At 41.2% G+C, this 25,950-nt stretch overlaps 1 protein-coding gene across 3 annotated transcripts in view; it reads left to right on the top strand.

Annotated features, from left to right (window-relative positions):
- Window positions 1–25,950, top strand: part of clmna (calmin a) — a 45,347-nt gene that overhangs the window by 8,971 nt on the left and 10,426 nt on the right. For all 3 annotated transcript variants that reach the window (XM_070979653.1, XM_070979652.1, XM_070979651.1), the window contains exons 2-5: window positions 17,806–17,867; window positions 22,209–22,304; window positions 22,431–22,514; window positions 22,594–22,686. In XM_070979653.1, coding sequence (XP_070835754.1) covers window positions 17,806–17,867; window positions 22,209–22,304; window positions 22,431–22,514; window positions 22,594–22,686 — 335 coding nt within the window. The remainder of the gene's footprint in view (window positions 1–17,805; window positions 17,868–22,208; window positions 22,305–22,430; window positions 22,515–22,593; window positions 22,687–25,950) is intronic.

Below are 25,950 nucleotides of genomic sequence, written 5' to 3'. Positions count from 1 at the left end.
AAACACTACAACAGCTGGGCTGACCGTAACGTTCATGTCGTTGGTCCTACTGTGAGCTAATGTTAGCTATCAGCAAACCGACAAGAGGGCAGTCAGTGCCAGGACAGCAAACACACAGTTAGCTGTAGGAAGGTCAGACAGACTGGACTAAAGCTATTAAAGGCAAACATTGAGTGGGATTAAATGCTGTTAGTAGATATTACAGTTCTCACTGAAAAATGCCTACCGTTTAAACATTTCATATAAAGCATATGTCACTGTGAGGGATGCTGAAATCGAGTTTCTTTGGCTCTGATCCCGATGCGAGCCCTTTAACGTCTCCAATACCAGACTCATATTTACCTCAATGACACAGCCAGTTATGTTCAAAAATATGTTTTTGTGCCAAAGATGGTCAGTATACAGACTGATTAAAATGAGTAGCAGCAGAAGATACATGAAATGTTGATTAAATATCTACAATATCTGATGCGCTGAATACTGTAAGAGCTCCAATACTGAAGGTTCTGCTCTGCTTCAATTTAACTAGTCTGATGTGCTTCAGTTGCTGAATTAAGCCTCTCTTTTTAAGAACTATGCATGCTATGAATAAAATTCAGTTAAAGGCTGAATGCAACTCCTGAAACTGACATGATCAGCTGATCGTTTTACGAGAGAGGACATCGAGGCGACACACAAACCTGCCAACAGCCACCTTTCATTTCACTCTGTCATCAAGTCACTCGCAGTGACAGCTGATAGGACCTCCTGCCTGTTTTTGAAATAACCTGCAAACGTGAAGGTCTGAATGAGTGAGTGAGGAGCTGAGAATTTTGCTCTTTGTGAATATGAAAGAAAAGAGATTAAAGGTTCAGTAACAGATGTGTTAACATCTGAGCAGATCCATATATTTTGCCAATCTGGGTGTCAAAGCATCAGTCATCACCAACAGCAAATTTTGCTAAAAAAGATTTTTCACACTCACACACTCTTATTTTCACACTCGTGCAGTGCAATGCTTCACTGTAGAGCCCAGCTGTCCATTCGGGCAGGCATAACAGTTCATGCTGGGAGTCTAACATTAGATCAGTCTTAGTTAGTCCATGAGTTCATGCATTTGTTTTGCACCTGGCGTTTCTCAGAGCTCTCACTCGTGTTGATCAGCACGTCATGCATCTGCATCACCTGCTTTTCTTTCGTAGGATGATGACGCCAATTATTAGTTTTTACAAACAGAACCAACTCAGGGAGCTTACTGAGAGCGAGCATCATTAAACACTAACCACCAGGTGTCATATAACACTGATATATAATGCTTGTTTGTGCTAATTATGCAGCATTTCTTTTTCTCCTGTATGCTTTTTTCTTCTCCACAGTGCTCAGCCACGTCAGCTCCACTCACTGACTGAATGTTATGATGATGCATATGTGCGAGAGACCAAGGGCACATGATGACAGGCGGAGATCGTACCGTCAAGTTAAAAGCTGGTGGGGGTGTGAGTGCATCCCCTGGAGGAGTAAGCACACATGTGAAAATGCGGTTCAACCTTAATTGGCTGGGGAATTGATTGATTAGTTAGGGCAGGAAGTTACTCAGTAACGAGTGATGATAAGTGATCAGTTGTTTCATTTTTTTCAAGCCAAAATGTCAAACATTCTCTGATTAGAGCAGCTTGTTTTTTTTAGACCATTAAGACAAAATAATTCAACATGGGATGGGACATCTGAACGTCTCGAGTACACATGCTGTTACCATCCATGTGGACAAAGAGTTGAATGGTAGACTGTGTTTCTTCCCTTGTTGCCCAGCTATTTAGGTGCATTCTGACATAAATTCCTGTTGCCTAGTGCAGCTTTAACTCACTCCCACTGTCTTTACCAAGCCATTACCTGTAAAACCATTACTGGGATGTACTCCTCAACAAGTGTGACCAGTGCTCCTGTTATAAAGCCAGGCCCGTCCCCCCTTCTAAAAATACCATGCCTCTTTTTAAGAGGTCAGTCGTTATATTGTGAGATAAACCTCCACCGGTGGGTTATGTAAGCCTGGCTTAGCGCACTCTTTGTCTCCAGTCTATGATTGGGCTGGAAGGCTGGTTTTTATGAGATGCAGGTGGTTCCCCTGCCAGAGAGATTGCACTCAACTCAAGACCGAAGCAGAGCTGCCCTCAAAGGGTTAACGGCAATGATGAAAGAGCGCGCTGTGCCTCACCACGCAGTGTTTCTAAGAGGCGCTGCTCTCGGGTTGACCCACGGCGTTCACTGAGCAGGTATAAGCGCTGCAGAAAAACACACACTCACCAGGGATTGCTTTTCAATTTTCCACCGATTCAACCTGAGCTGCTGCTCCTCTCTCTGCTGATGTTTCACTTTGTTTTCCCCTGGCAGTCATAGAAGGGTTTAGGCCATCATTGCTTTTGTTTTTCTCTTATTCAAAGGCAAAGCAGAGGTTTGAGCTTACCTTTACGCACCTGTTGAAAGCTCATTTATTTTTGAACCTAATCCATCCTCCTTGCTTTGGTTTTTGCTCACGAAACTGCAGTGTCTCCTGATCCTCAGGTGTTGTGTGAGCTTATCGCTTAAATCGTGTTCTCTGAGAAGCTGCTGGTTGGAGTAATCTGCTGGAATGTGGAAGATGTTTGATGCAGGATGACATCAGCCCGTGCATATTGTTGAGCGCTCACTTCAGTCACTTGAACAACTGAGACTCGCACAAAGGCAGTCTGTCTGATTGAATCCAAGGGATCAAAAAGCCATTATCAGTTTGTGCTGTCTGTTAAATATGTCTGCAGTTAAGTCGAAGGAGCTCAGAAGATCTTTGTTTTCCCCCCTCACTGTAAACACACACCATCATGTTCATCAGGGTTTTGTCATCCTTCTGAGGATGCATAATGCTTAGTTTATTTTCTGTACCCTGAGTCATAGATGAAACACATGGATGAAGAGCTAACTGAGTTTGGAACTACACCTTTCTGCTGTCCTGAGGCCAGCAAATCCATCCTTTGCTGAGGAGAGTGGAGCAGCTGAACAGACGAGGAGGTGGCCTCCACCTGAACTCCTACATATTACGTCTCTTTTTTTAAGAATTACAATGTTTCAGGAAAAAACTGAATGCTGATTCTGACACACCTTTTTGTGTACAAACTCATGGACTTTTATTATTCTATTGTGCATATTTTTACATTAAGGGCATATTTGTAAAAATAGTGTCTAAGGGTCGGGTAAAAGTGCGTTGTGTGACCTCATCAGAAATCAGGATCTAATGACAGAAATAGATTATAATATTCCTAATTATGTTTTAATCAGCATATAATCACCTGAAAATAAGAATTGTTGCATTTTTGTTAGCTTGAGGCCTTTATATCTACAGAGGGTCCTCTTCCATGCAATCCTAGATGTCACTTAATAAAGAAATCAGCCTTTGGTGATGGTGTTTGTCCCATCATAACAGTCAACATGTGGGAGGACCCATTGTCCTGTTAAGGTTGTATTCCACTCAGGAAGTGGAAGCTAGTTAGCCTAGCTTGTTGGCATTAGAAGTTTTTCCCACTCGACGTTTTTGTGGAGTCATTGGCAGCTCCTGAGCACTCAGTGCTGTTATACATAACTAGACAATATGCAGACGTTTGATTAAGTTTGAATGTTAATTTCAGTTGTACTTTCATTTGTGAAAGTGGCTGCTGAGCGCTCAGTGTTTTGTGGAAAAGTAGTGGCTTCGTATTTTCAGAGAGAGGTCGAGAGGTTGAGTTATTTGAAGCCACTATAAAACTGCAGCCTGAGGCACTTTGTAATCGGCTCATTTTCAACCTTGGCCATTGCTGCTTGGTAAAAACCATTGTGGAAAGTGCTCGGTGCCGCATTTCATGTCTAACTGATATTAGCGTTAACCCATAAATCATCTCTTTTTGCGATCATGTCCTATTGTCGCTTTCGATTACATCCTAACTCCTCATGAGCCACACCTTGGAATAAGATATGCACACATTCAGCAGCCTTTGTACGTATATGCTGTGTAAATACACCCTGACTGTCAACATACAAGAGAAGAGTGGAAATAGAAAATGACTGATGGCCTCTGGTCTTCCTCATGCAGTATTACCTGATATGTAAACATGTCTTAGATGCTACAATGGAGATGTTCTTAAAACATAATTATGTGGCTATTTTACCTTAAAATAACAGCATCAGAATCACGTCAGTGGAACACTGATTGGTAAAAGGGATTCATTCCTACTCTGCGCCCTGAACGCCTGCTCCACTATGGAGCTTGGGTTGCTGGTTACGATCTTCCACAAGAAGTGTGTAATGCTTCACGACACTACGTCACACACCACCAACTATGTCACTGATATTGTTTGATGAGTGTTTCTTGTGTTGCGCTTGCTTGATGTTTGTCTGTGTTAGCGAAGTCGTCGAGTAGTTTGTTTTTTATGTGTCTGTATTAATGAATGCACACAAAAGAATTCACAAGTGTCTTTCTGGATTTATGTATGAAGACAAATCCGCATATGACAAAGAAGCTTCACAAATGTTTCTGATGCACACACAAATACGTCTTGATCGAAATAAATGGAATAGATTTCCTGCATGTGTTTAAATGCATTTGTTTTACACATACAATGCTAACTTTTTGTGTGCATTGAAAAAAGTTCATGTGCAGAAGTGGTATTTATATCTATTCAATTCAATTCAATTCAATTCAATTCAATTCAATTTTATTTGTATAGCGCCAAATCACAACAGAAGTTGTCTCAGGACACTTTCCATATAGAGCTGGTACAGACCAAGCTCTTTTATCTACAGAGAACCCAACAATTCCCCCATGAGCAAGCACTTGGCGACAGTGGCGAGGAAAAACTTCCTTTTAACAGGCAGAAACCTCGAGCAGAACCAGACTCTGGGTGGGCGGCCATCTGCCTTGACCGGTTGGGTGAGAGAGGAAGAGCAAGAGAGGGAGAGTGAGACAGACAGACAGACAGACAGACAGACAGACAGAAATGCAGTCAGAGAGAGAGAGAGAGAGAGACAGAGACAGAGAGACAGACATGCAGTCACAGTAACAGTGACAGTGGATGTAATAACAGCAGTAGCAGTTGCAGTGGATGTCAGGCAGGGCCATATCTAAGTCCTGAAATACATTTGTGAGTCCCTGAGACTGATCTGAGACTGGTGTATAAGTACATTTCATTCAGAAAATATTGGGGTGCCAAATTGCAAAAAATACCAGCTCTTGCAGAATGTTGCCTTCATTGTGTTCCAAAGCAAAACTAAAGCATTAGATATTCTGATGGAGTTTCACTTCACTCACACTGATGTAATTAAGCTTTACCTTATTCTCTCATCATAGCTATATTTGTCTGCTGGAGCTGATGCTTTTACCTTCAGTTGAACCCTTAGCTTATTTGTGCAAAACTCTTTCATCATTCAGCCAAGCTCTTGTATCTGTTGACCTTCTCAAACAATAAAGAGGTTCTGTTTCTGTGTGCAAAGAAGCACTTAGTCTGTTTCGCTTAAACGCAGGTATTTACCCTCCTGTTCAAGGACTGGTGAACAGGGTTTATAGTGCTGCTGTTTATACATGCAGCTTAGTCACCCAGTGGTGACTGTGCTAAGCAGACAGCATGTGGTCCAGGGGCAATGACACGAGGACCAGCACTTGCATCCTGCCACTGACGGGTGATTACACAAACATGCCGATTAGATTATAGGGAAATGTCATGTTTCTGTTGTTCAACTATCAAGAGATGATTCAGAGGAAGAACGAGTGCAGTTTCTGTCTTGGCTGTAGGACAACCAACATATCTGATATGAATCTGTCCAGATCGTTTTGTTCTCTGCCGTGACGACGGTGAGGTAAACAGTAGAAATACTCTGTTAACCTGACGACGAAATCTACAAGGAATGTGTGCTTGTTTTCCCTTCACCGCACTGTTGAATGTGTTTATTATTGAGAATAGAAAAAGTACAAAAAAACATTTTAGGCTTACATATTCTCAAAATATATTTCAGTTTGTTCTAAATATTTTTTTTCCTGTTTGCCCATTGTTATATGTCTCTGTAACAGGAAATGGTTTGGATGGGTATTTCCAGGTATCCTGTTTCCCGGATTAAAGGTCCAGTGTGTGTGACAGATCTGGTACTTGGAGAAATGGAATATATGTTTTCATTAGTGTTGAATCATGGGAAAATGAAGATCGTTGCTGTGTTGATGTTTCCTTACAATGAGCTGGTCTTTTTCCATGGAGCCGCCATATTGCACCACCATGTTTCTACAGGAGCCCAAAATGGACAAACCAAACACTGACTCTCTCGAGAGCCTTTTGTATTGTCCACCATAGGGCAGGGTGAGGCGAGGGGTATTCAGTTGATGCAATCTGCAACCTCACCTTTAAATGCTACTAAATCCATCCTTCACGTTGGAGATTAAAACTGTATTTGACTTTATGTAGCCAATGCTAATGTCAGTCTGAAGGGAACATGGCCTTGAAGGGAAATTCTGGTTTTCATGCTGAATTTAACGTTGGCCTTGCTTATGTTGTTTTGGCCCTCATATACATGCAAAAGCTCATATTCACCATATTTAAAGCTGAGATCTGGAAAAGTGGCAAGATTGCTAAAGATGAAGTCAGATGGGGCAAGAAAAATGAGCTGAGTGAGATTCACTTTAGATTGTCTGAACCCATTTGATTGATCTTAAACGATGAGCCAGCTGTTGCACAGTCCAGGAGAGTGAATGTAAAAGCAGAAATCCTGTCGCATTCCAAAAGCCCAGTTTGATCTGCACTGGGACAGTTTGGACAGTTTATCCAAGTGGTGAAGTCACATTTAGGCTCTTTGTATATAGAAAGCAAATGTTTCTTGAGATGTGTGAAACCTCCTCATTCTGTGTTTCAAACATACCTCATGTTTGGTTTTCTGCTCTTGTCCCATAACACATCTTGATGGTCACCTCAGCTGCACAGATGTCTTATCTTTTTTTCTTACTGTTAGATCTGACAAGTGAGTGACGCAGTTGAGCTGTATGTGGGTATTTATTCATTTGCTTGATATTCCTGTCGCTGTGAATCAACATTGGTGAATGAGAAAGGCAGGAAACAGAGTGGATGACTCTCCTGTAAATGATTGATTAACCATCTAGAGCCAGAGCCTTTTCCTCTTATGGAGGCAGGTTATGTAATCATGCTTTGCAGGGCTGGGTCGTAACTCCTGACAGTTCTTTTAGGAACAGTGACTTTTCATATTCTTCTTAAAACTACTTTCTAAATACTTTTACTTTTTACTAGTATTTTTGTTTTCATCCCAAAATCGAGAAATTCAAGGAAATACCTTCTCAGTTTGAGTTTCAGGTTTGGTTTTTCTACGAAGTCACCTCAAATCCAATAATATATGCACTGCCACTGGCATATTAAAAGCATTTTCAGTGTATGCAGAAAAGCTACTCACTGTAAAACATCTCAGTCAGATGATTTCTGGATTGATTCTGATGAACAGAATCTTCTCATTGCAAAGAGTTCTTCTGATGGAAATTAACCAATTTCCTTTCTCTAATTAGCATCGATTGTTATTTGTTTCATAGGGAAACAACTGAAGAATTCATCGGAGAAGAGAGCGTTGCTGGTGAAACTGATCCTGGCTTTAATTCAGTAGGCTTTTTTTATCAGGAAACAATCATTTTTGATAAGCACTGGGAGAGAGCAAATATGGGTGGATGTAACAGTCCTGTGTGGCTTTACATGTGACTATTTTTATACAGGCTTACCCTGCTTCATTCAGCTGTGTGCTGCTCTCATGATATTGCCACGATAATTCTTCCATTGATGCATTAATCCGTCTGCTCCTACTGTTTGTGTGTTGTAAAGACAACAGTCTGATGTCTGCAGAAAGCTGGCTGGCTAGCATTAGCTACCCGGCTACATGGAAGAGACAGACTGAACACAGTGAAATCTGCACACCGATTTTCATTTCACACATGCAGCAACAATAAACGTAAGCCCTAGTTCCACCTGTGCCTTTCCTATTATGACAAATCCAAACTTCCTGCATAAGAAAAGATGATTTTGGCTCCTGGTCTGCCTAGATGGGTCAAAAAAGCGGGAAAGAATTTCACAAAATGCATGGCGTGTGCAGTTTCCCCCTCAACTCTGCATGTTGTGTGTATAAAATTGTGATAAATGGATGGTATAAAATGGAATTCTTCTTCTTCTTCTTCTTCTTCTTCTTCTTCTTCTTCTTCTTCTTCTTCTTGTTTCCATCAACTTCCAATAGCTAGCATAAATACCAAGCTAGTTATCACTGCTTTTAGTAATGATTAACTTGACAGTAGGAGGACAAACTATGGAACTGCAATTTATTGTCATTCCAAGCGTGATGCAAAGTCATCAGTCACAGTCACAACTCGGTCCACTCGGGATAATCCATAATGTCTGTGGCTAAAGACCAGAGGGGGGAATACCAAATGTAGAGCAAGGAGCAAGCAATAAGAAGATACTTCATTAAACATAAATTATTACATGAATATGTTTATTTTTTTTTAACAAAATTTGCTAATTTGCATCTTCCTACATCCTCAGACAGATCTGAGATACTGATGACAACAGGTAAGATGATGATTGAGCCCCAGAGGCAGGAGGAGACTGAGCCTTTCTGTGAACTCTGCAGTTATGTAACAGCTCTGCACGATGCAGCGGGATGTCCCTGTCGGAGCTGCTGGATGAATATTTCAACACAGAGCTCTCCTGTGTTCTTCAGAACTGTTACAGTACCTTTGGCTCCATTCAGACACAGACTTCCAATAATGCTCCCAGTCTGATTATGATGTGCAGTGACACAAAGGACCTCAAAAATCAAAGAGTCAGGAGCATCTATCGCCCCCCTCGTCATCTCCTGTCTGTGTTCAAAGTGAATTTGGGATTTGCGTTGGTGGTTCCAGAAGATCTGCAGACATTTCTTTTAACTGTTTAATCACAGGAAGTCGTCTTTTTGCTCTAACTGGCACCTGAGAAGAAATGAAATGGCATGGGAAGCAGCTAAAAATAAAAAAAGACTTTGCAAAAACTTAGTGTTAGGTCAGTTTAAACCCTGACAGAAACAAAACGACAGTCATTGATCAGCATCCTGGTTTGTTCTCTCCTCTTGGGTCTGGTTAGTACCAGAGCTGCAGAGTTCTGAATGAGCTGAAGTCTCTTCATGTTTTTTGCAGGAGGCCAGTAAATAGTGCATTACAGTAATGGAGTCGGCTTGAAATAAAGACGTGAATCAGTTCTTTGTCATGCTGGAGCTATGTTTTTAAGGTGGGAAAATGAAGTTTTCATCACCTTGTTGATGTGGGACTTGAACTTTAGATCTGAATCTAGGATAACACTGAGACTTATAACTTCAGTTTTGTCCTTGTTTAACTTAAAATACAAAGACACTGAATCCGTCAGTACGTTAGCGTGTCGTTCGCCACTGCGCCTGTTTGTAACCACGACTGACAGCATTATCTTCACCTCCCCTGTCGCTCCTCTGCTCTGCTCTGCTCTGCTTTGTGTGTGTGTGTGTGTGTGTGTGTGTGTGTGTGTGTGTGTGTGTGTGTGTGTGTGTGTGTGTGTGTGTGTGTGTGTGTGTGTGTGTGTGTGTGTGTGTGTGTGTGTGTGAAGGGACTAAAATGATATTAATGAACAGAGTGAATAAAGGTGAATCACTACATGCTCGTACTCTTGGCATAACTAGTTTGAGGTATTCTAAACCTTTAAAGTGGAATGGACCGCAGACTGCCCTCAAGCTAGATTCAGTCATTCCCTTTGGAGATTTTAAAGCTTTGTCATCTGATGTTCACTCTCATTCTTAGAAGTTCTTTGCTGATTGTGGTTGTGTGGCCTGATGCGTGTGTTTGTATGCAGGTGGTTATATTTTTTATGAATGTTTCTCTTCTTTTCTGTCTTAAAGGAGATCTCAATTGGACTACCTGATCAAATTAAGTTTATCATATGAAGATATGCCAGATCCAACTTCTTGCTTTTTAGGAAAGTTTGTGTGTGTGAATAAAGAGCCACAGTGGATAAAATGCATGCTGTGTGTCTCCATATCCATTAATCGTCCCTCTGAGGGAATACAGGGCAGTTAACTTGTGTTCTTTGGGTGGGATTCAGAAAGCAAAGAGCCACAAAACCCCACAATAGACTGTTTTTCATAGATGTTTGTTCATTTATAGCCTCCCAGGAGCTGATAGCTATTTAATTGTATTTGCTTGCTCCCTCTGTTCCCACCCCTCCACCTCTGTGGCACCCAGAAATGTAATAAAGAGTTGTCATGTTAAATGCATCATTCATGTAGCAGTCAAAAGGCTGCTGCAGCCGTGTGGACACAGTATACCCAGCTGAGCCTCCTCTGTTTGCATGGCAAATAAATTAATCACTGGTCTCGAAGTCTAAGAGGCCTTATCTTAGGCTAACTTGACTCAGACATATTCATACTGTATATTAGAAATATTTGCAGCAAATGTGCAGAAATAACAGAATAATATGAGTGTTTTTTCTGGATTTTTGAGACAAGAATGTGTATGGCATGTGCAGTTGTCATTTGGAAATAACAATTTCACTTTTTTCTTACCAACTTGAGAGCAGGCAAGGAAACAGGGCAGGAAAGGGCAAAAGGGCTCAGAGCCTTATAGAAAAAGTCAAGAAAAGAACGATGAAGGAAAAGACCTTTCCAGTGTGACCAGTGAACAAATACCAACAGGAGGGTTACAAGGCACGAAAGCTATTGACTGAAAAATCTAATAAAAAATGGTGTCTCCTGTTTATCCAGCATAGGAATGCAATTCAGACCAAACCATATGGTTTGCTTCTCTTCCAGCCATCTATTCTGATCAATGGATGTCAGAATTTAAGCATCTTTTTGGTTTTGTCTCATGGTGGTGTGCAGCATGTGTAACAGTAACTATTGAGTAACTATGCAGTAAAACTGGATCTGCTTTTGACGATATAAACGTCCCGTTTCCAGAAAAACGAAACTGTTATCCGTAATAAGAGAAGGATGGGCACTGTTCCCAGGCCCCACCCCTCCTCACAGTGTCAGGTCTTGGCTTGTTCCCAGCTATGAAAAGTGAATGCTGAATGGATGAAACAGGCTTGTGTGTTGTGCTGTGTCTTGTTGTGTTTCCAGAGTCACTGCATGGCTAAAAGCCAAACCAGACTGTAGAGCCTGTTGGTTTCAAAATCTAATCACTAAATCACTGTTTGACACAACCCTCACGTCTCAGTAACATATCCTCGCTGAACTCAACCTCCGGCTCTCACTTTAAGTTCTCACTGTCAAACTCATCGTTATCATGAGGAAATTATCATTTGTTTCCACTTTGTTACAAGTGCGTCAGCCTGCCTCACCAAATGAGATGGGAGGTATATTCTCAAGTTCAACACTGAGTAACACATATTTGCACATATTTGTGCAGTATCAAAAAAAATCATACAAATGATGAATCATGAATAATGTGGAGTGAAATGAAACTAGTGAGTTCGGCTCTTCTTGTAAGTGATGGCTCATTTTCAGAAACAAAAATGCTCTGAATCAGAGTCAATGTGCCAGCAGCACTTCACAGTTGTAGCTGGTTGAGGTGGAGCTAGATTTACCTACGTTTTATACATACGCTTATATTCAGCAGTTGACTCAAACGGTTCCCAAATAATGGCTTATCCCTCCACAGGATCAGAACATCAATCTTTATTCTCTGATGGATCTGAAGAGCTTCCGCAAAGTGGTTGCTAGTCTTCCTGGGCGGTGCGCTGTTATCAGTAAGACCAAAAAATGTAATGTAAGCCAAGCAGAAAGATCAGGAAACAAATAAAATAAAATGTCAAAAACAAACAAAGATACCACACATGCTCTAACACCATTAACAAATGGCAGATTCCTCAATTCCGTTGGTATTTTCAACAGAGGTGACACGACACAAAGCAGCATTGAGTTAGATAGGCTGGGAAAACCTTTCTAACCTGTAACTACGACTCACATAAATGTAGTGGAGTTAAAAGCACAATATTCTACTCTATGTTGAGAAGTGGAAATACAAAGTAACATGTAACACACACAAAAAAAAAATCTCAAGTAAAGTACATCAAAATCTGACAAAAGTACAGGACTTGAGTCATGATTGGCTTGGTTACGTTCCATCATGGTTTATCCCTCCAGTTCCACACAGTTGCAGAATGTTGGAGCAACACTTTAATTAGACAATTGAAGTCCATTTTTACTGTCTCCCTTCCACCGTATATGGAAAATAAAATTAAATAAGTCAACAGTCATTACCTGTGTTCACTGGTGCTGTTTGCTTTCATGTAAGAATGTTCTTAATTACTAGAAAAGTGATGAATGTTTGAATTTCCCTTAGCATTCATAATAGATCAGAGTTAGCATGCAGTCGTGCTACATACATGCTTACTCATACATTTGTACAAAGCACCAAATGATCAGGCTGGTATCAAAGGTCTCATTAGCACTGGGCCTCAGAATAACTGATCAAAAGGTAACGCCAACACCCCTTTACGGTCTTTTCTACTGTATGTCAAGCTGAAAAACTGATGATCACACACCCACAGTAAGCACTTTGTGACACCTAATTTGTGAGTGAGATGTAATTAGTCACCATGGGGAAGCACACAGAGTCAGACGTGTAAAATAAAACTCGCCATAACATTACAAGAAGCCCATTATGTGCAATAAAAGTTATGTTGTCAGCTGATGTCATTTTCCAGGTATATCATCCAAAGTGGAGCTCTGGTTTGTGTTCGGGAAGGAATGCTGAGTGCACGGCGTCTTAAGCAAGTAGTGGCTTCAGAGTGTGTGACACTTTTATGAAAGATGAGGTCACAGTATCCGGACTCACTCGGATACATAACAGTGTATCCTTATGAATGTGCCTCATTGTAAATTCTAGTGATTTATTTTATTTAAGTGGCCAAGAGAGTAGTCATTCTACGCAGTCACTCCACTGTTGGTTGGCTGTTCTGCTCTCACAGAGGTCATGCTGTCCTAGCCAGTTATAACGCACCATGCTGATGGTTCTGTTTACTTCCCAGCCGAGAATGCAGCATACAGTACTTCAAGTTAGTCGTCCCTATGACTCAGAATTAGCATTATTGGACAAGTATGTTCAGTTAAAAAATAATTTGACTTTTCATTGCTCTAAATCAGCAGTCCCCATCTTTTTTGCGCCAGGGACTGGTTTCATAAAAGACATCTTTTTCACGGGCCGGTCTTCACAGTGCGGCAGATAAACATGACGAAATAAAATTATAGGACCAGCATGAAAGCTAGTATTTAATAATATATATAGTATGAAAACAATTATAAAATGCACAAAAACTACAATTTACTTTAACGCTGTATCAGTGGGAGCCCTGCGCTTGTTTCTGTGCAACCAAATGGTCCCATCTGGGGGTAATGGGAGACAGTGACACCTGAAGTGTGTTCCTTATGTCCAGTTTATTCTGTGATTTTGTCCTGATTGCTGTCATGGCAGAAAATCCCGCTTCACAAAGATAGGATGTTGGAAATGGAAGCTGGGTTTTCAGTGATTTTGTTGTGATCTCAGGATATTCCGCCTTGATTTTTATCCAAAACACCAGCATTGTTGTTGTGTCAAACATACTTTTAAGTCCACCGTCGTTTGTTATCTCCAGCAGCTGATCTTCCTCTCGCACGGACGGGCTCGATTCACTCGGTTTATTCAGAAATGGGTCGCGGATCCATTCCTTTGCAGTTCGCAGGTCTTTACTGGTTGGCAAGGAACGCTCGAACTCCTGTGAAAGCAAAGACAGGTGATCCTTTACCAGCTGGGAAACTGAAGGCCCAGGCTCAGTCTCTTCCAAAATCCCTGCTAATGTTTGAAACATGTCAAATGTCCCTCTGTCCACTCCATCCCCACATTTCCAGTTTGGCTTTGAGTGCAGCTACTTTAACTGCCAATATGAAGACAGTTGTCATTTTCCCCTGAAGTGACAGATTGAGTTCATTTAGCAGACTGAATATGTCGCACAAGTAAGCGAGTTTTGTGACCCACTCCTTGTCACTGAAATGAGCTGCCAGTGGTGACTTTTTTTCTGAGAGCCATCTCTGCAGTGGCAACCTCCCTCTCGATAGCCATCTTGTTTCTGTGTATAAGAGAAGGCGTTTGTGCTCTCTGTCCATCTCCTCACAAAGCTGCTCAAATAAACGGGAGTTGAGTTCATCTGTAAATTACTCTATTGGCTGGACTGCGCCCTGCAGTCGACTGGTGACCGGTTCAGAGTGTACCCCGCCTTTCACCTGTTGACAGCTGGTATAGGCTCCAGCCCCCCCGCAACCCCGAAAGGGATAGTTGGTATAGAAAATGGATGGATGGGTGGACTGCACCAAAGCCTGCCAAACATGAAAGTCTGTCCCTAACTTAACGAGCTAAGTGATGAAGTTAATCATCCAAAAACCGGGAGTCCTAATTCAGTCATCTGTTGGTGTTGTCGGATGCCACGTTCTTGTCATATAGGACTAACTGTATTTGCCAGTTTCTGACTTGTAAATAGTGTTCTATCTACAAACTCAGATTTTTCTGAAAGCTCTAACATCTCTGACTTTGTGCTGAATAGTACAGAACTGTCTGAAAGCCAAACAAGCGTGGATGCCCCATACCAGCCAAAGTGCTAATCAAGATAATTTAACCATAATTTAATAGATATGCTGTTCAGTTGTCAATGCACAGTAGTTTGACCCCTCACGCGATCAACCGTCTTAACACGTCTGATGACATTAATGCTTATGAGTTGTAAATATGGGACTCTTTCCCACCTCTACCATCTATCGCAGTTCTTTCACAGACAGTCTGTGGCCAAGTGCAGACACCAGTTTGTCATTTATTTGGCGTAAGTGACAGCCAGCACTGACCAAATGTTTTCTACATTACTCTTTTATCTTTTGGAAATAGCAGGGAAAGGTTCAATTAGTGATTAGTGTTTGAGCTCAGCAAATGTAGGTATTTTGCCAAATGGGGAATATGATCCAAAATGGAATGGGATCAGAACCCATCCCTCATAGGGTGTGTTTGTAGCACTGGTTGTTCCATCAGTGTTTTTCACACAATCTCTCATCTTGCTCAGCTTCCTTCAGGCTCTGTCTCTCACTCCTTACCCCGTCATCTCCTCTTCTTGTCATCGTCTTTCTCCTCTCAGCTCCCACCCTCCCTCCCTCCTCTGCCACCTCCCTGTGTCTGCCCTGACAAAGATTCATGCATTGAAGCCTCCGCTACGCCTCTTGAATACCAACCCAACTCCTGCATTCTCTGAGAACACTGGGGGAAATTCTCTGCATTTGAGGCGTTGTCTGTGAGGAAGCACTCGACAGGACAGACCACCACTCCGCTAATAGGGCACATTAACAGATCAGTAGCTCGCCCCTCTACATGCCACTGCTCTACAACAAGAGGCCAATATGGACTACAACCTTAACCTCCCCCCATGATGAGGATCAATATCTTCTTGTCTGCTGCGATGCAGGACTGTCTTCCCCATCAGTCCTCAGTGAGGCAGCCATGACTCCACTGGAGGAAGAAACAATCAATATCATTCCAGCCACCAAAGCTCTTATTACCCTTGGTGTGTATAATTGCAGAGTTAGCCCCAGTGCCTCCAGTGAGCCATACTGGACATAAAGATGAACAACGACTGACTATGCTACCATGGTAACCCCTCCAGAGACCCTCCCATCCTCCATAGTTGCCATTCACTCGATATGTCTGCTTTCTGTCCTCTGGTGCAGCAGAGTCACTCTGGACTGAGCAGACTAAGGCAAACAGTAAACATGCTGCAGTGCCCCTCCCACTCCCAATAGATAAAAAATGATGCCGTTCTTTAGACCTGTAATTATAATGACTCACAAAAACCACTGCATGCCCAAGTTAAAATGACTGAAACCTTTGGTCAGTGATTAAAATCCGTGAGCCACCCCCACCACCCACACACACACACGGAAAAAGACAACACATGCAAGCATATTGTCACATTTGTGCAGCACTGTTTGCTCCTTAGAGGTCATAAGTTGTTCATTGCTGAAGGTGCAGAAATATCGAACCATCATCGACTGACGTTAGTAGAACTGCAACACAGGCATAGTTAACTGCACAGTACTAACAGTGCTAATACCACAGTCTCTCCACCCTCGCTCTACTCACGTTCAGTGGGGTAGTTGCTCGACCACAAAATCATTGATTGGCTGCTCCACTGGAAGACACATCGCAATGAATTGCTGTTGCACGTCGTGGTGGATGGATGGATCAAACACAGGACTTTCACCTGGGAGACAAACGTTTGTGGACGTAAACTTGTATTAACTTACTTACGTAGGTTAACTTCAGTTATGCACTTTACGTAAGTTATCTTATGCTACACAATATTTTTGTCTTTGACGATGGCCACCGCGTCAGATCTAACAATTACTGCTAACAACTCTTGCCGTGTCTTGGTCAGGTGACTGGCAAGAGTAGACATATGACCCAGACCAATCACAGCACATCTTATTTCACAATCATGCACGAGTTAAAATGTCATCAGGGCACCTCCCTGACTGATGACTGGTAACTCGCCTGGCTGAATGTCTGTTTAAAGTGTGTTTGAGGGACAAGTACAATTTCATCACATGGTTTAAAATGTTCTCATAAGCATTCATTGTGTGCAAAAAAAAAAAGAATGAATAATCAATAACTGAAGTTGTCTCGGCGGTACGGTGATGCAGCAGGTAGTACACGTGCCTCACAGCAAGAAGGTTGCTGGTTCGATCCCCGGACGGGGCCTTTCTGGGTGAAGTTTGCATGTTCTTCCTGTGCATGTGTGGGTTCTCTCCAGGCACTCCAGCTTCCTCCCACAGACCAAATACATGCTCATTAGGTTTAACTGGTGACTCTAAAATTGCCCCTAGGTGTGAGTGTGTTTGTGCCCTGTGATCGACTGGCGATCGGTTCAGGGTGTATGTACCCTGCCTCTTGCCCGTTGACAGCTGGGATAGGCTCCAGCTCCCCCGCAACCCCGGGGGGGGGGGGGGGGGGGGGGGGTAGGGATAGGCGGTATAGAAAATGGATGGATGGATGGATGGATGGATGGATGGATGGATGGATGGATGGATTTGTCTCGTCAGGTCACCATTTGTAGTTTTGAAGTGTTTGGCCTTCTCTGCCATTGCTTTGGCCTAACTCTGTTTCATGAATGTATATTTATGAAATGATGTTGTAAATAAAAAAAGCTTTGATGGTTACCTCGGTGTTCTTGGTGATGTTCTGTCATTCACGTATTGTTGAAATGCCTATATTAATAGCTGATTGGTGAAATTGTGCAGTTGACTTTGTCAGTTTTGTGTGGTGGTTGTTTATTGTTCTTATGGCTAGGTGGAGACACCTGTGTGAGTGTGCAGACCTATTAAACGCTCAGCACAAATGGTTTAAAGTATGAAGATTCCTACAATTCCAGTGCACCTTGTTAAAAATATCCAGATGCAGCGTTGAGATGTCTTGTCTCTTTAATTGTCCTAAATGGATTTTTCTGTCAGCATGTTTAATGTAGGAGTGTGAAAGACTGATAGATAATGATGAGAGAGTTTGTGTGTGCGTGCGTGCGTGCGTGCGTGCGTGCGTGCGTGCGTGCGTGCGTGCGTGCGTGCGTGCGTGCGTGGACTGGCTCCATGCTGTTTCTTTGCCATGGTGATGTTCCTTTAGCAAGAGGTGATTCATACCTACCTACCTTCTTCAGGCTCTCTGATGAATGCTACAGCCCTGGTTTCAGTTTCCTGATGACTGAAATCTTTTTTTCTCTTCTGTCTGTCTTGCAGTTGAAAGAGAAGTGGTTCAGAAGAGGACTTTCACGCGATGGATGAACCTGCATTTAGAGAAGGTTTGTTCATGTCTTCATGACACAGTGGCTGCAGAAAATACACCAACAGCAGCAACTGTAATTATGGTCTCAGAACTCACTTATTACAGAGCTGCTCATTTACTACCTGGGTGGAGCAGGACGATTTCTTTCTTTTATTGCCACTCCACCCCAAAACCCAGGGTAGCTCCATCTTCACCACAGACTGTCTCATGAAGCTGAGATTACCTGACCATGCTCACTGTATGGCTTTTACATTGCAGATGAGGCACGTGCTGCTCATAAACAACAGCTGCAGTCTCTGCATCTCGCGCTCTGAATTATACATGTGGTTGTGTGGAACTGCCTGTGTGCAACATTAAAGTTTCATTCGGCTGTAAAGTGTTAATCTGAGGGAACAGTGGCGATGTTACCAGTGCAGCTAACCCAAGGTGGTCGTTTGGCTCGCCCCACCACCCAAATAGCTGCTGTTTGTGAACAATGGCTGGGTGGAAGAGGGCCCCCTCCTCTTCTCCTTGGCGCTTTGGGCTAACCACAGGAGAAATGGCCTGAGGTAACCAATGAGAATCCAGTCAATGAATGGAACTAGAAACTAGGCAAGTATGGAGGCCCATAGTGGACACATAAATAAATACATGTGATTGATAAATAAACAAATTAACATCATATATATATACTGTTTTAAAATAAACAGATGTAATTTGCGACAGCTGCCCTCATCAGAAAGGGGAAATAAATAAAGTTAGTTAGTTAGTCTCTCCTATGTATCAGCCAGTATTAGTTAACTGTAGACTATTAGCATAGATATGGCCTAATTAAGAAGTTTCACTACAGGAATGGCAAAGGTGTAGAAACAATGTCGCATAATGTAGTTTTTCCATAAGAGAGCAAACTGATTTTTACTTATTTTTAAATGTCTGCGTAACCAGATACAGTTGAAGTTTACGTCTTAAATACATTACATTACATACATTTAAATTCAGTTTTTCACAATTCCTGGCATTTAATCCTAGCAAACATTCCCTATCTTAGGTCAGTTAGAATCACTTTTTTATTGTAAGAATGTGAAATGTCTGACAATATTATATAATATAATGATAATCTCCACTTCTTTCATCTCGGTCCCTGTGGGTCAGAAGTTTAGAAAAAAATAGTATTTGGTATCATTGCCTTTAAATTGTTTAACCTGGGTCAGACATTTCGGCTAGCCTTCCACAAGTTTCTCACAATAAGTTGTTGGAATACAGAACTGCTGTAACTGAGTCAGATTTGTAGGCCTCTTTGCTCTCACACACTGTTTCTGTTCTGCCAAAAATTTTCTTTTGGATTGAGGTCAGGGCTTTGTGATGCCACTCCATTACCTTGATTTTGTTGCCACAACTGGCGAAGTGTGCTTGGGGTCATTGTCTATTTGCAAGAACCACTTGTGACCAAACTTTAATCATGGCCAATGTTTTCAGATATTGCATCAATAAATCCACGAAATGTTCCTTCCTCGTGATGCCATCTGTTCTGTGAAGTGAACCAGTCCCTTTTGCAGCAAAATACCACTACAACATGAAGCTCCCATGACGTGAAATAAAAATGATATTAGTTTGCTAAACATGAAGTTTTAGTGACTTGAATGTATGTAAAGTTCTGACTTTCACAGTCACAGTTGCATTGACAATTGGTCACAAAAAGTAATTATTATTGGAATATCTGTTTATGTCATGTGTTTATATAGAATAATGCATATTGCCCAATATGTCTTTATCAGACTTTTTAAACACTTAAATATCAATATCTGCCTCAAATATCCAATAGTATAATAGAAATGAATAAATAAATGTTGGAATAAAAACACAACACACAAAAATATGATGTTAAGTCATTGCCCGTTTATTTACAGATTTGGGCAAGATACAGTGTGCTGTGATAACAGGTATTTTTATCATCATGACTTAAGACATTAATCCACTTAGAAATCAGAGAAAAACATTTCAGAACTTGCTTGAAAATCATCACATTTCTAAGTTTTCTTCAGTGTCATCCAGTGGTAGATGTCTACATCTATGGGTACATTACAAGCAAAAAAAATGCTAATTTTAATACTTTAATGGTGCCAGTTTGTCTCATTTTTGTTTGCCGTTGTAGGGTCCAATAGGACGTCTTCAGATGTCCTATTTTGTTCATCCAAGTAGTTAAGAGAGATCAAATTCTCACAGTGGAGCAGGTGGACGTAGAGAAAATTTTGCTACTATAAAAGTTAATCAATGATGATGACTAATCGATCGATTGAAGGTCTGCTTGAAGAGTATTTCTGGTATCAGTTAACTGGATCGCAGCCTCATATTGAGTGACAGTGAGACAGTAATGGTCTCACTGCCTGCCAAGTTTACAGTATACCTGTGCATTTAAACACAGAGACCAGCAGAACTGTTTACACTGAGACACTCTAGTTTCACTCTTTCCTTTGTGGTTTCAGTTCCTAAACAGGGGTGAGTCAGGGTGAGCTGAGAGTCTGAGCGTCTGATCAAATCTTTTGTTTTCTCTCACACAATGAGCCTCTCTTCTCTTACTCACTGTTTGGCCCTGCATCAAATCTCTGACCCACTAATTGACAATCCCTACATTTGTCTCTTGTCATTTGTTTTCTGTCTTGCAAAGTTCCCGTCAGTTTACCCCCCCCCCCCCCTTCACACATTCATCATGTTCAGGCGAGTTAGAGTTAGTAATGACTTCTTGTGATGACAGGGCTAAATGTTGGCTCAGGTAGTGCATGCTGCTGCTTACTGACTGATTATTAATGATAAATCTACGTACAACCCCAATACCAAAAAAGTTGGGACATGAAAACACAATGCATTTGCAAAGGAACCATGTTTACTGACAGCGGTTTTGCCAAGTGTTCCTGAGCCCATGTAGCAATATCCTTTGTGCAATCGTGTGTCCACAAAGCGATACTAAATGACACTATCACCTGTTACCAACGAACCTGTTTACCTGTGGAATGTTCCAAACAGGTGTTTTTGGAGCATTCCACATCTTTTTGGAATCAGGGTTATTGTTACTGAACTGTACAGCAGTGAGTGTGTGTTGATTTTTCAGTGGTGGTTATTTGAAATAGTCAAGTGCTAATTGGAGAGCTGTTGAGTGCCATCTCATGTGTTGAATTAAAGCTGAAGGGTGTGTTTGAGAGGAATGTTGGCACAGTGTATTTTTAATGCTGATGGGGCCTCTTATGTTCTCTTTGAAAGAGATTACTGGAAATGTTACGTAATCTCCATATTTTCCCAGTTTGTAACATGTAACAGATCATTTGCATACCTTGGGTCCCCCCTGCCATAATTTGCTGACTACAGCAGATGTAGAACAAATGGTTCATTAGAGCATTTTGTAATCATTGGGTTCGCTCGCTGATTTTTGATTTTGCTGAGGTTTGACACACAAAATTCATCCTATTGAACAGTAGCAAGCTGTCTTTGCAGTTTTAACCTTTTGAGAGACCTTAGCACCTTAAAGTCCAAAAAAAGAAAACACTATTGCAGCTTTGTTAGCTGTGTATCTCTGTTCCCCTCTCTCAAAGTATACACTGTACCACAAATGAAGTATATTATTCAGGTAGATATAAGAAAGCAGTCGATTGTATTTATCATTTGAATGAACTCTGTTAAATTGTTGTAGCAACCAAGCTAAAGGGCTTGGTGACTGACTAGAGCTAGCATGTGCCCAGCTTGTTTAGTTACAATAACAGTTTATCTTGATAGCTGACAGCCTTCATAAACTATGAGCGAGACCAATGTTTCATCATCCTCACAGGCTCTCATTAAAACTCCCTCATCCATACAGATCACTGCTGTCTCATGCACACAGGTTATTTAGTGGTTGCGCTCATCTGTGATTAGATGTACACCACAAAAACATGCTGCACGTGCTGTTTGGCTGTTGAAGTGGATATGTTTTTCCTGCAGGGATAACGGCTAGCCATGTATGCATCATGCAGGGATGGATGCATATGCACTTTATTAAAATCTAGGTAGAATGCAATCAGATTTGCATACATCTTGAATGCTTCTTGGTTGAATTTACAGTTTTCAGGTTGTGTTTTTGATATCCAGTCTGCTTAAACAGCAGAAAATCTACCTATCACGGTATCCATACAGATGAATCTGCTGAATAAACCTCAAAAGACATTTAGTTTAGTCATCATGTATGACAAAGAAATGAGTCAAATCCTCCCATTTAAGGAGCTAGAAAGAGCAAATACTTGACATTTTTGCTAAGATTAAAAGAGACTAAATGAAAATCAAATCAAAATAGCTGTGGATGATTTTTTTTCTGATTGACTGTTTCTCTCTCTTTCCTTCTCTCCACTGTCAGTGTGACCCACCCATTGAGGTTCATGACCTTTTCCGGGACATACAGGATGGACACATCCTCATGGCCTTGCTGGAGGAGCTGTCCGGCTGCAAGCTGGTCAGTATTGTGCATAATAATCATATTATCAGCTCCTTTAGCAGTACTGGTAGTAAAAGTAGTTGTTTCGGTTGGCTGTGTACATGCTACCTAATAATGCTGCTCTCATTCTGAATGATTTTCCAGCTTCATGGATTCAAAAAGTCCTCCCATCGTATTTTCAGACTCAACAATATCGCCAAGGTCCTGTCTTTCCTGGAGGAGAGAAATGTGAGTACCACATCAGGTAGACTGACTGTTGATTTGATTGTTGATTGGCTGAACTGTTAACATAAACACATGCTCTCAGGTGAAGCTGGTCAGTATCGATGCAGCTGATGTTGCCGATGGAAACTCCTCCATCATCTTGGGACTCATTTGGAACATCATTCTCTTCTTTCAGGTAATCTGCTTTTCTTTGTATCTATCCTCTCATTTAATAGCTCTTCATCCAATCTGATCTGTACTTTGAGTTTCCATCTCCCCCCTTTCATGTGCCTTCTTTTTACTCAAAATGACGTCAAGTGTAAGAATAAAGTGTCTACTTCACAGCTTGTGGACTTTCCATTCACAAAGGATAGTTTATGTAAGCCACGCTGCGGTTCATTGCCCTGGACAGACACCATGAGGAAACAATTATCTCTGCAGTTCACACACACTGTCCTCTCACTCTGGAGGCATTCCACTGTATGAAGCAGTGTGCACTGCCAGGTATGAGCTGGGATGAATGGGCATAATGAGCGAGATACACTAAGCTTCTTTGATGGCCCTTCACAGAGGTTTTGTCTTGAAACTGCTCAGAAGAACTGATGGAAAATTCAGCAGAGCATCCCGATAACATGAAATCATCTCAGTTAGAACTAATCCATAAGTAATAGCTACTGTAGCTTTGCCTCTATCATTTCACCCCTGCGATTCAGCAGGTCCCCACATTTCACTTCAACTCTGCCATTTACTCTTCAAAAATGATTGTGTGTTTTGTCCATTAATAGCAAATACTGAGATTATGTTCACAAAAAAATGCAGAGTTACTAATGATGTACCTTGGGAGCAGTAGTTTTACAAAGTAGTCACTATCCACCTACTGTTCTAGCTTTCTTTTACAGTGCTTTTCATTTTTTCTCATCATTTTAAACATTTTTCAGTGACACTTGTTTGTATATTCTGTTTCCCGTCAGTATCTAACAATAAACTGACCCTCACTAAAGCAGCAGCCCCCCCCCATTTATTTCGCAGGAATGAGCCGAGGAACAGCTTGGTTAGTAATGGGACAAAAAGTTCATAGAGTTTATTCAAAACATGCACCGCTGACTCCTGTCTCATAACAGTGTGCAAACACAGGAGGTTAAATAAAAGTGAATGGTGCAACACAACTAATAATCTACCCTTAAATTCAACTGACCCATCTGCTCTATGGTCATATGTAGTCATGTGTCCTCTTACACATGGCAAGGCAAGTCAAATTTATTTGTATAACACAATTCATACACCAGGCAATCCAAAGTGCTTTACATAAGCATAAAAATACATTAAAAACATACATTTCAAAGAAAGAAAGAAAGAAAGTAGAAGAGAATATAAAAATAAAATACATTTAAAGGAAAATTAAAAACAGAAACCAGTAAAAGACAATAATTTAGCATTTAGAATGATTAAAATCATTGAGCAAATATATTTACTATAATTAAAAGCTGTAGCAAATAATAATGTTTTCAACCCTGATTTAAATGAGCTGACAGTTGGTGCAGACCTCAGGTGTGCAGGGAGAATGTTCCACAGGTGAGGAGCATAATAACTGAAAGCTGCTTCACTTTGTTTGGTTCTCATTCTGGGAACACACAATAGATCTGTCCCTGATGACTTGAGAGGTCTGGATACTTCATATGGAGTTAATAAATCCAGAAAATATTTTGGTCCTAGACCATTTAATGGTTTGTAGACCAACAGTAAGATTTTAAAGTCTATTCTTTGACTCACAGGAAGCCAATGTAGTGATCTGAGGACTGGTGTGATATGGTCCATTTTTCTGGTGTTTGTAAGGACTCGTGCAGCAGCATTTTGAATCAGCTGTAGTTGCCTAATTGTTTTTTTGTTTAGGCCAGTAAAGACTCCATTGCAATAGTCCAACCTACTGAAAATGAATACATGAACGAGTTTTTCCAGGTCTTCTTTGGACAGACATCCCTTGATCTGGTTATATTTTTCAGGTGGTAGTAGGCTGATTTGGTAATGAGCTTTAAATGGTTGTTAAAATTCAGGTCAGAATCAATAATTACACCAAGATTTCTGGCTTTAACTGTTGTTGTCAGTGACATGGAGTTAAGGTGAGCACTGATCTTTGACCTTTCATTTTTAGGGCCAAAAACAATCACTTCTGTCTTATCTGCATTAAGCTGAAGAAAATTCTGGCACATTCACTCATTGATTTGATGAATACACTCACTCAGTGAAAGTAAGGGACTGTAGTCATGTGATGACACAGAAATATAAAGTTGTGTATCATCTGCGTAAGTATGATAAGAAATATTATGATGCTCCATAATCTGAGCTAGGGGCAACATGTAAATATTGAAAAGAAGTGGTCCGAGAATGAACCCTTGTGGCACCCCACACATCATCTTTTTTCGTTCAGACACATGCTCACCAATTGACACAAAGTAGTCTCTATCTTGTAAATAGGATTTGAACCAGTGTAGTGCCGTGCCACTAAGTCCCACCCACTTTTCCAGTCTGTCAAGAAGTATGTCATGATCAACCGTATCAAAGGCAGCACTGAGATCTAATAATACTAAGACTGAGGTTTTGGAAGCATCATTATTCAGATGTATGTCATTTAAAACTTAGTACAGTCTCAGTGCTGTGGTGTGGATGAAATCCAGACTGAAATGCATTAAAAAGAGTGTTCTGCATCATGAAAGCATGCGTTTCTTCCTAGAAAGGGAAGATTTGATATTGGCCTGTAGTTACAAATTACTGAAGCATCCAGATTAGTTTTTTTAGGAGAGGTTTTATTACTGCAGTTTTCAAGGCCTGGGGAAACTGACCGGACTGAAGAGAATTATTTATTATCTGCAACACATCTGGAGCTATGTAATGAAAAACATTTTTAAAAAAGTTTGTTGGCAGAGTCAAGGCAGCATGTTGTGGATGTTAACTGTGATACAGTTTCTGTCAGCCTTGTATGATCCAGAAGGTTAAAATGGGTTAGATTAATGGGAGAACAAGAAGGCACAGATGAACTTATCATTTTGCCTGAGCTGAAGCTGCACACTGTTTGTCTTATCCTTGAAATTTTATCTGTAAAAAAGGCTGCAAAATCATTGCATGACTTGTTGGATTGCAGTTCAGGAGGGACTGATGCTTTGGGGTTTGTCAGTCTATCCACAACAGAAAACAAAGTGCGGGCATCATTACAGTTTCTGTTGATAATCTCTGAGAAGAATGCTTGCCTTGCCTTCTTTAGTTCATGGTTATAGGTTTGGAGACTGTTTTTGTAAATCTCATAATGAACCTGGAGTTTGGTTTTTCGCCACCTGTGCTCTGCCTGTCTGCAGACTCTTTTCTGCACTTGACCAGTGTGGTGTTTATCCAAGGTGCCTTTTTCCTTCCTGACAAAACTTTGGTCTTAATTGGGGCGATGGAGTCAATAATAGTCATAACTTTGGAA

Source organism: Chaetodon trifascialis, chromosome 14, assembly GCF_039877785.1.
Source record: "Chaetodon trifascialis isolate fChaTrf1 chromosome 14, fChaTrf1.hap1, whole genome shotgun sequence".
Lineage (NCBI taxonomy): Eukaryota > Metazoa > Chordata > Actinopteri > Chaetodontiformes > Chaetodontidae > Chaetodon > Chaetodon trifascialis.
Note: the sequence above shows the minus strand (reverse complement) of the source record. Positions and strands in the feature narration are given on the sequence as shown.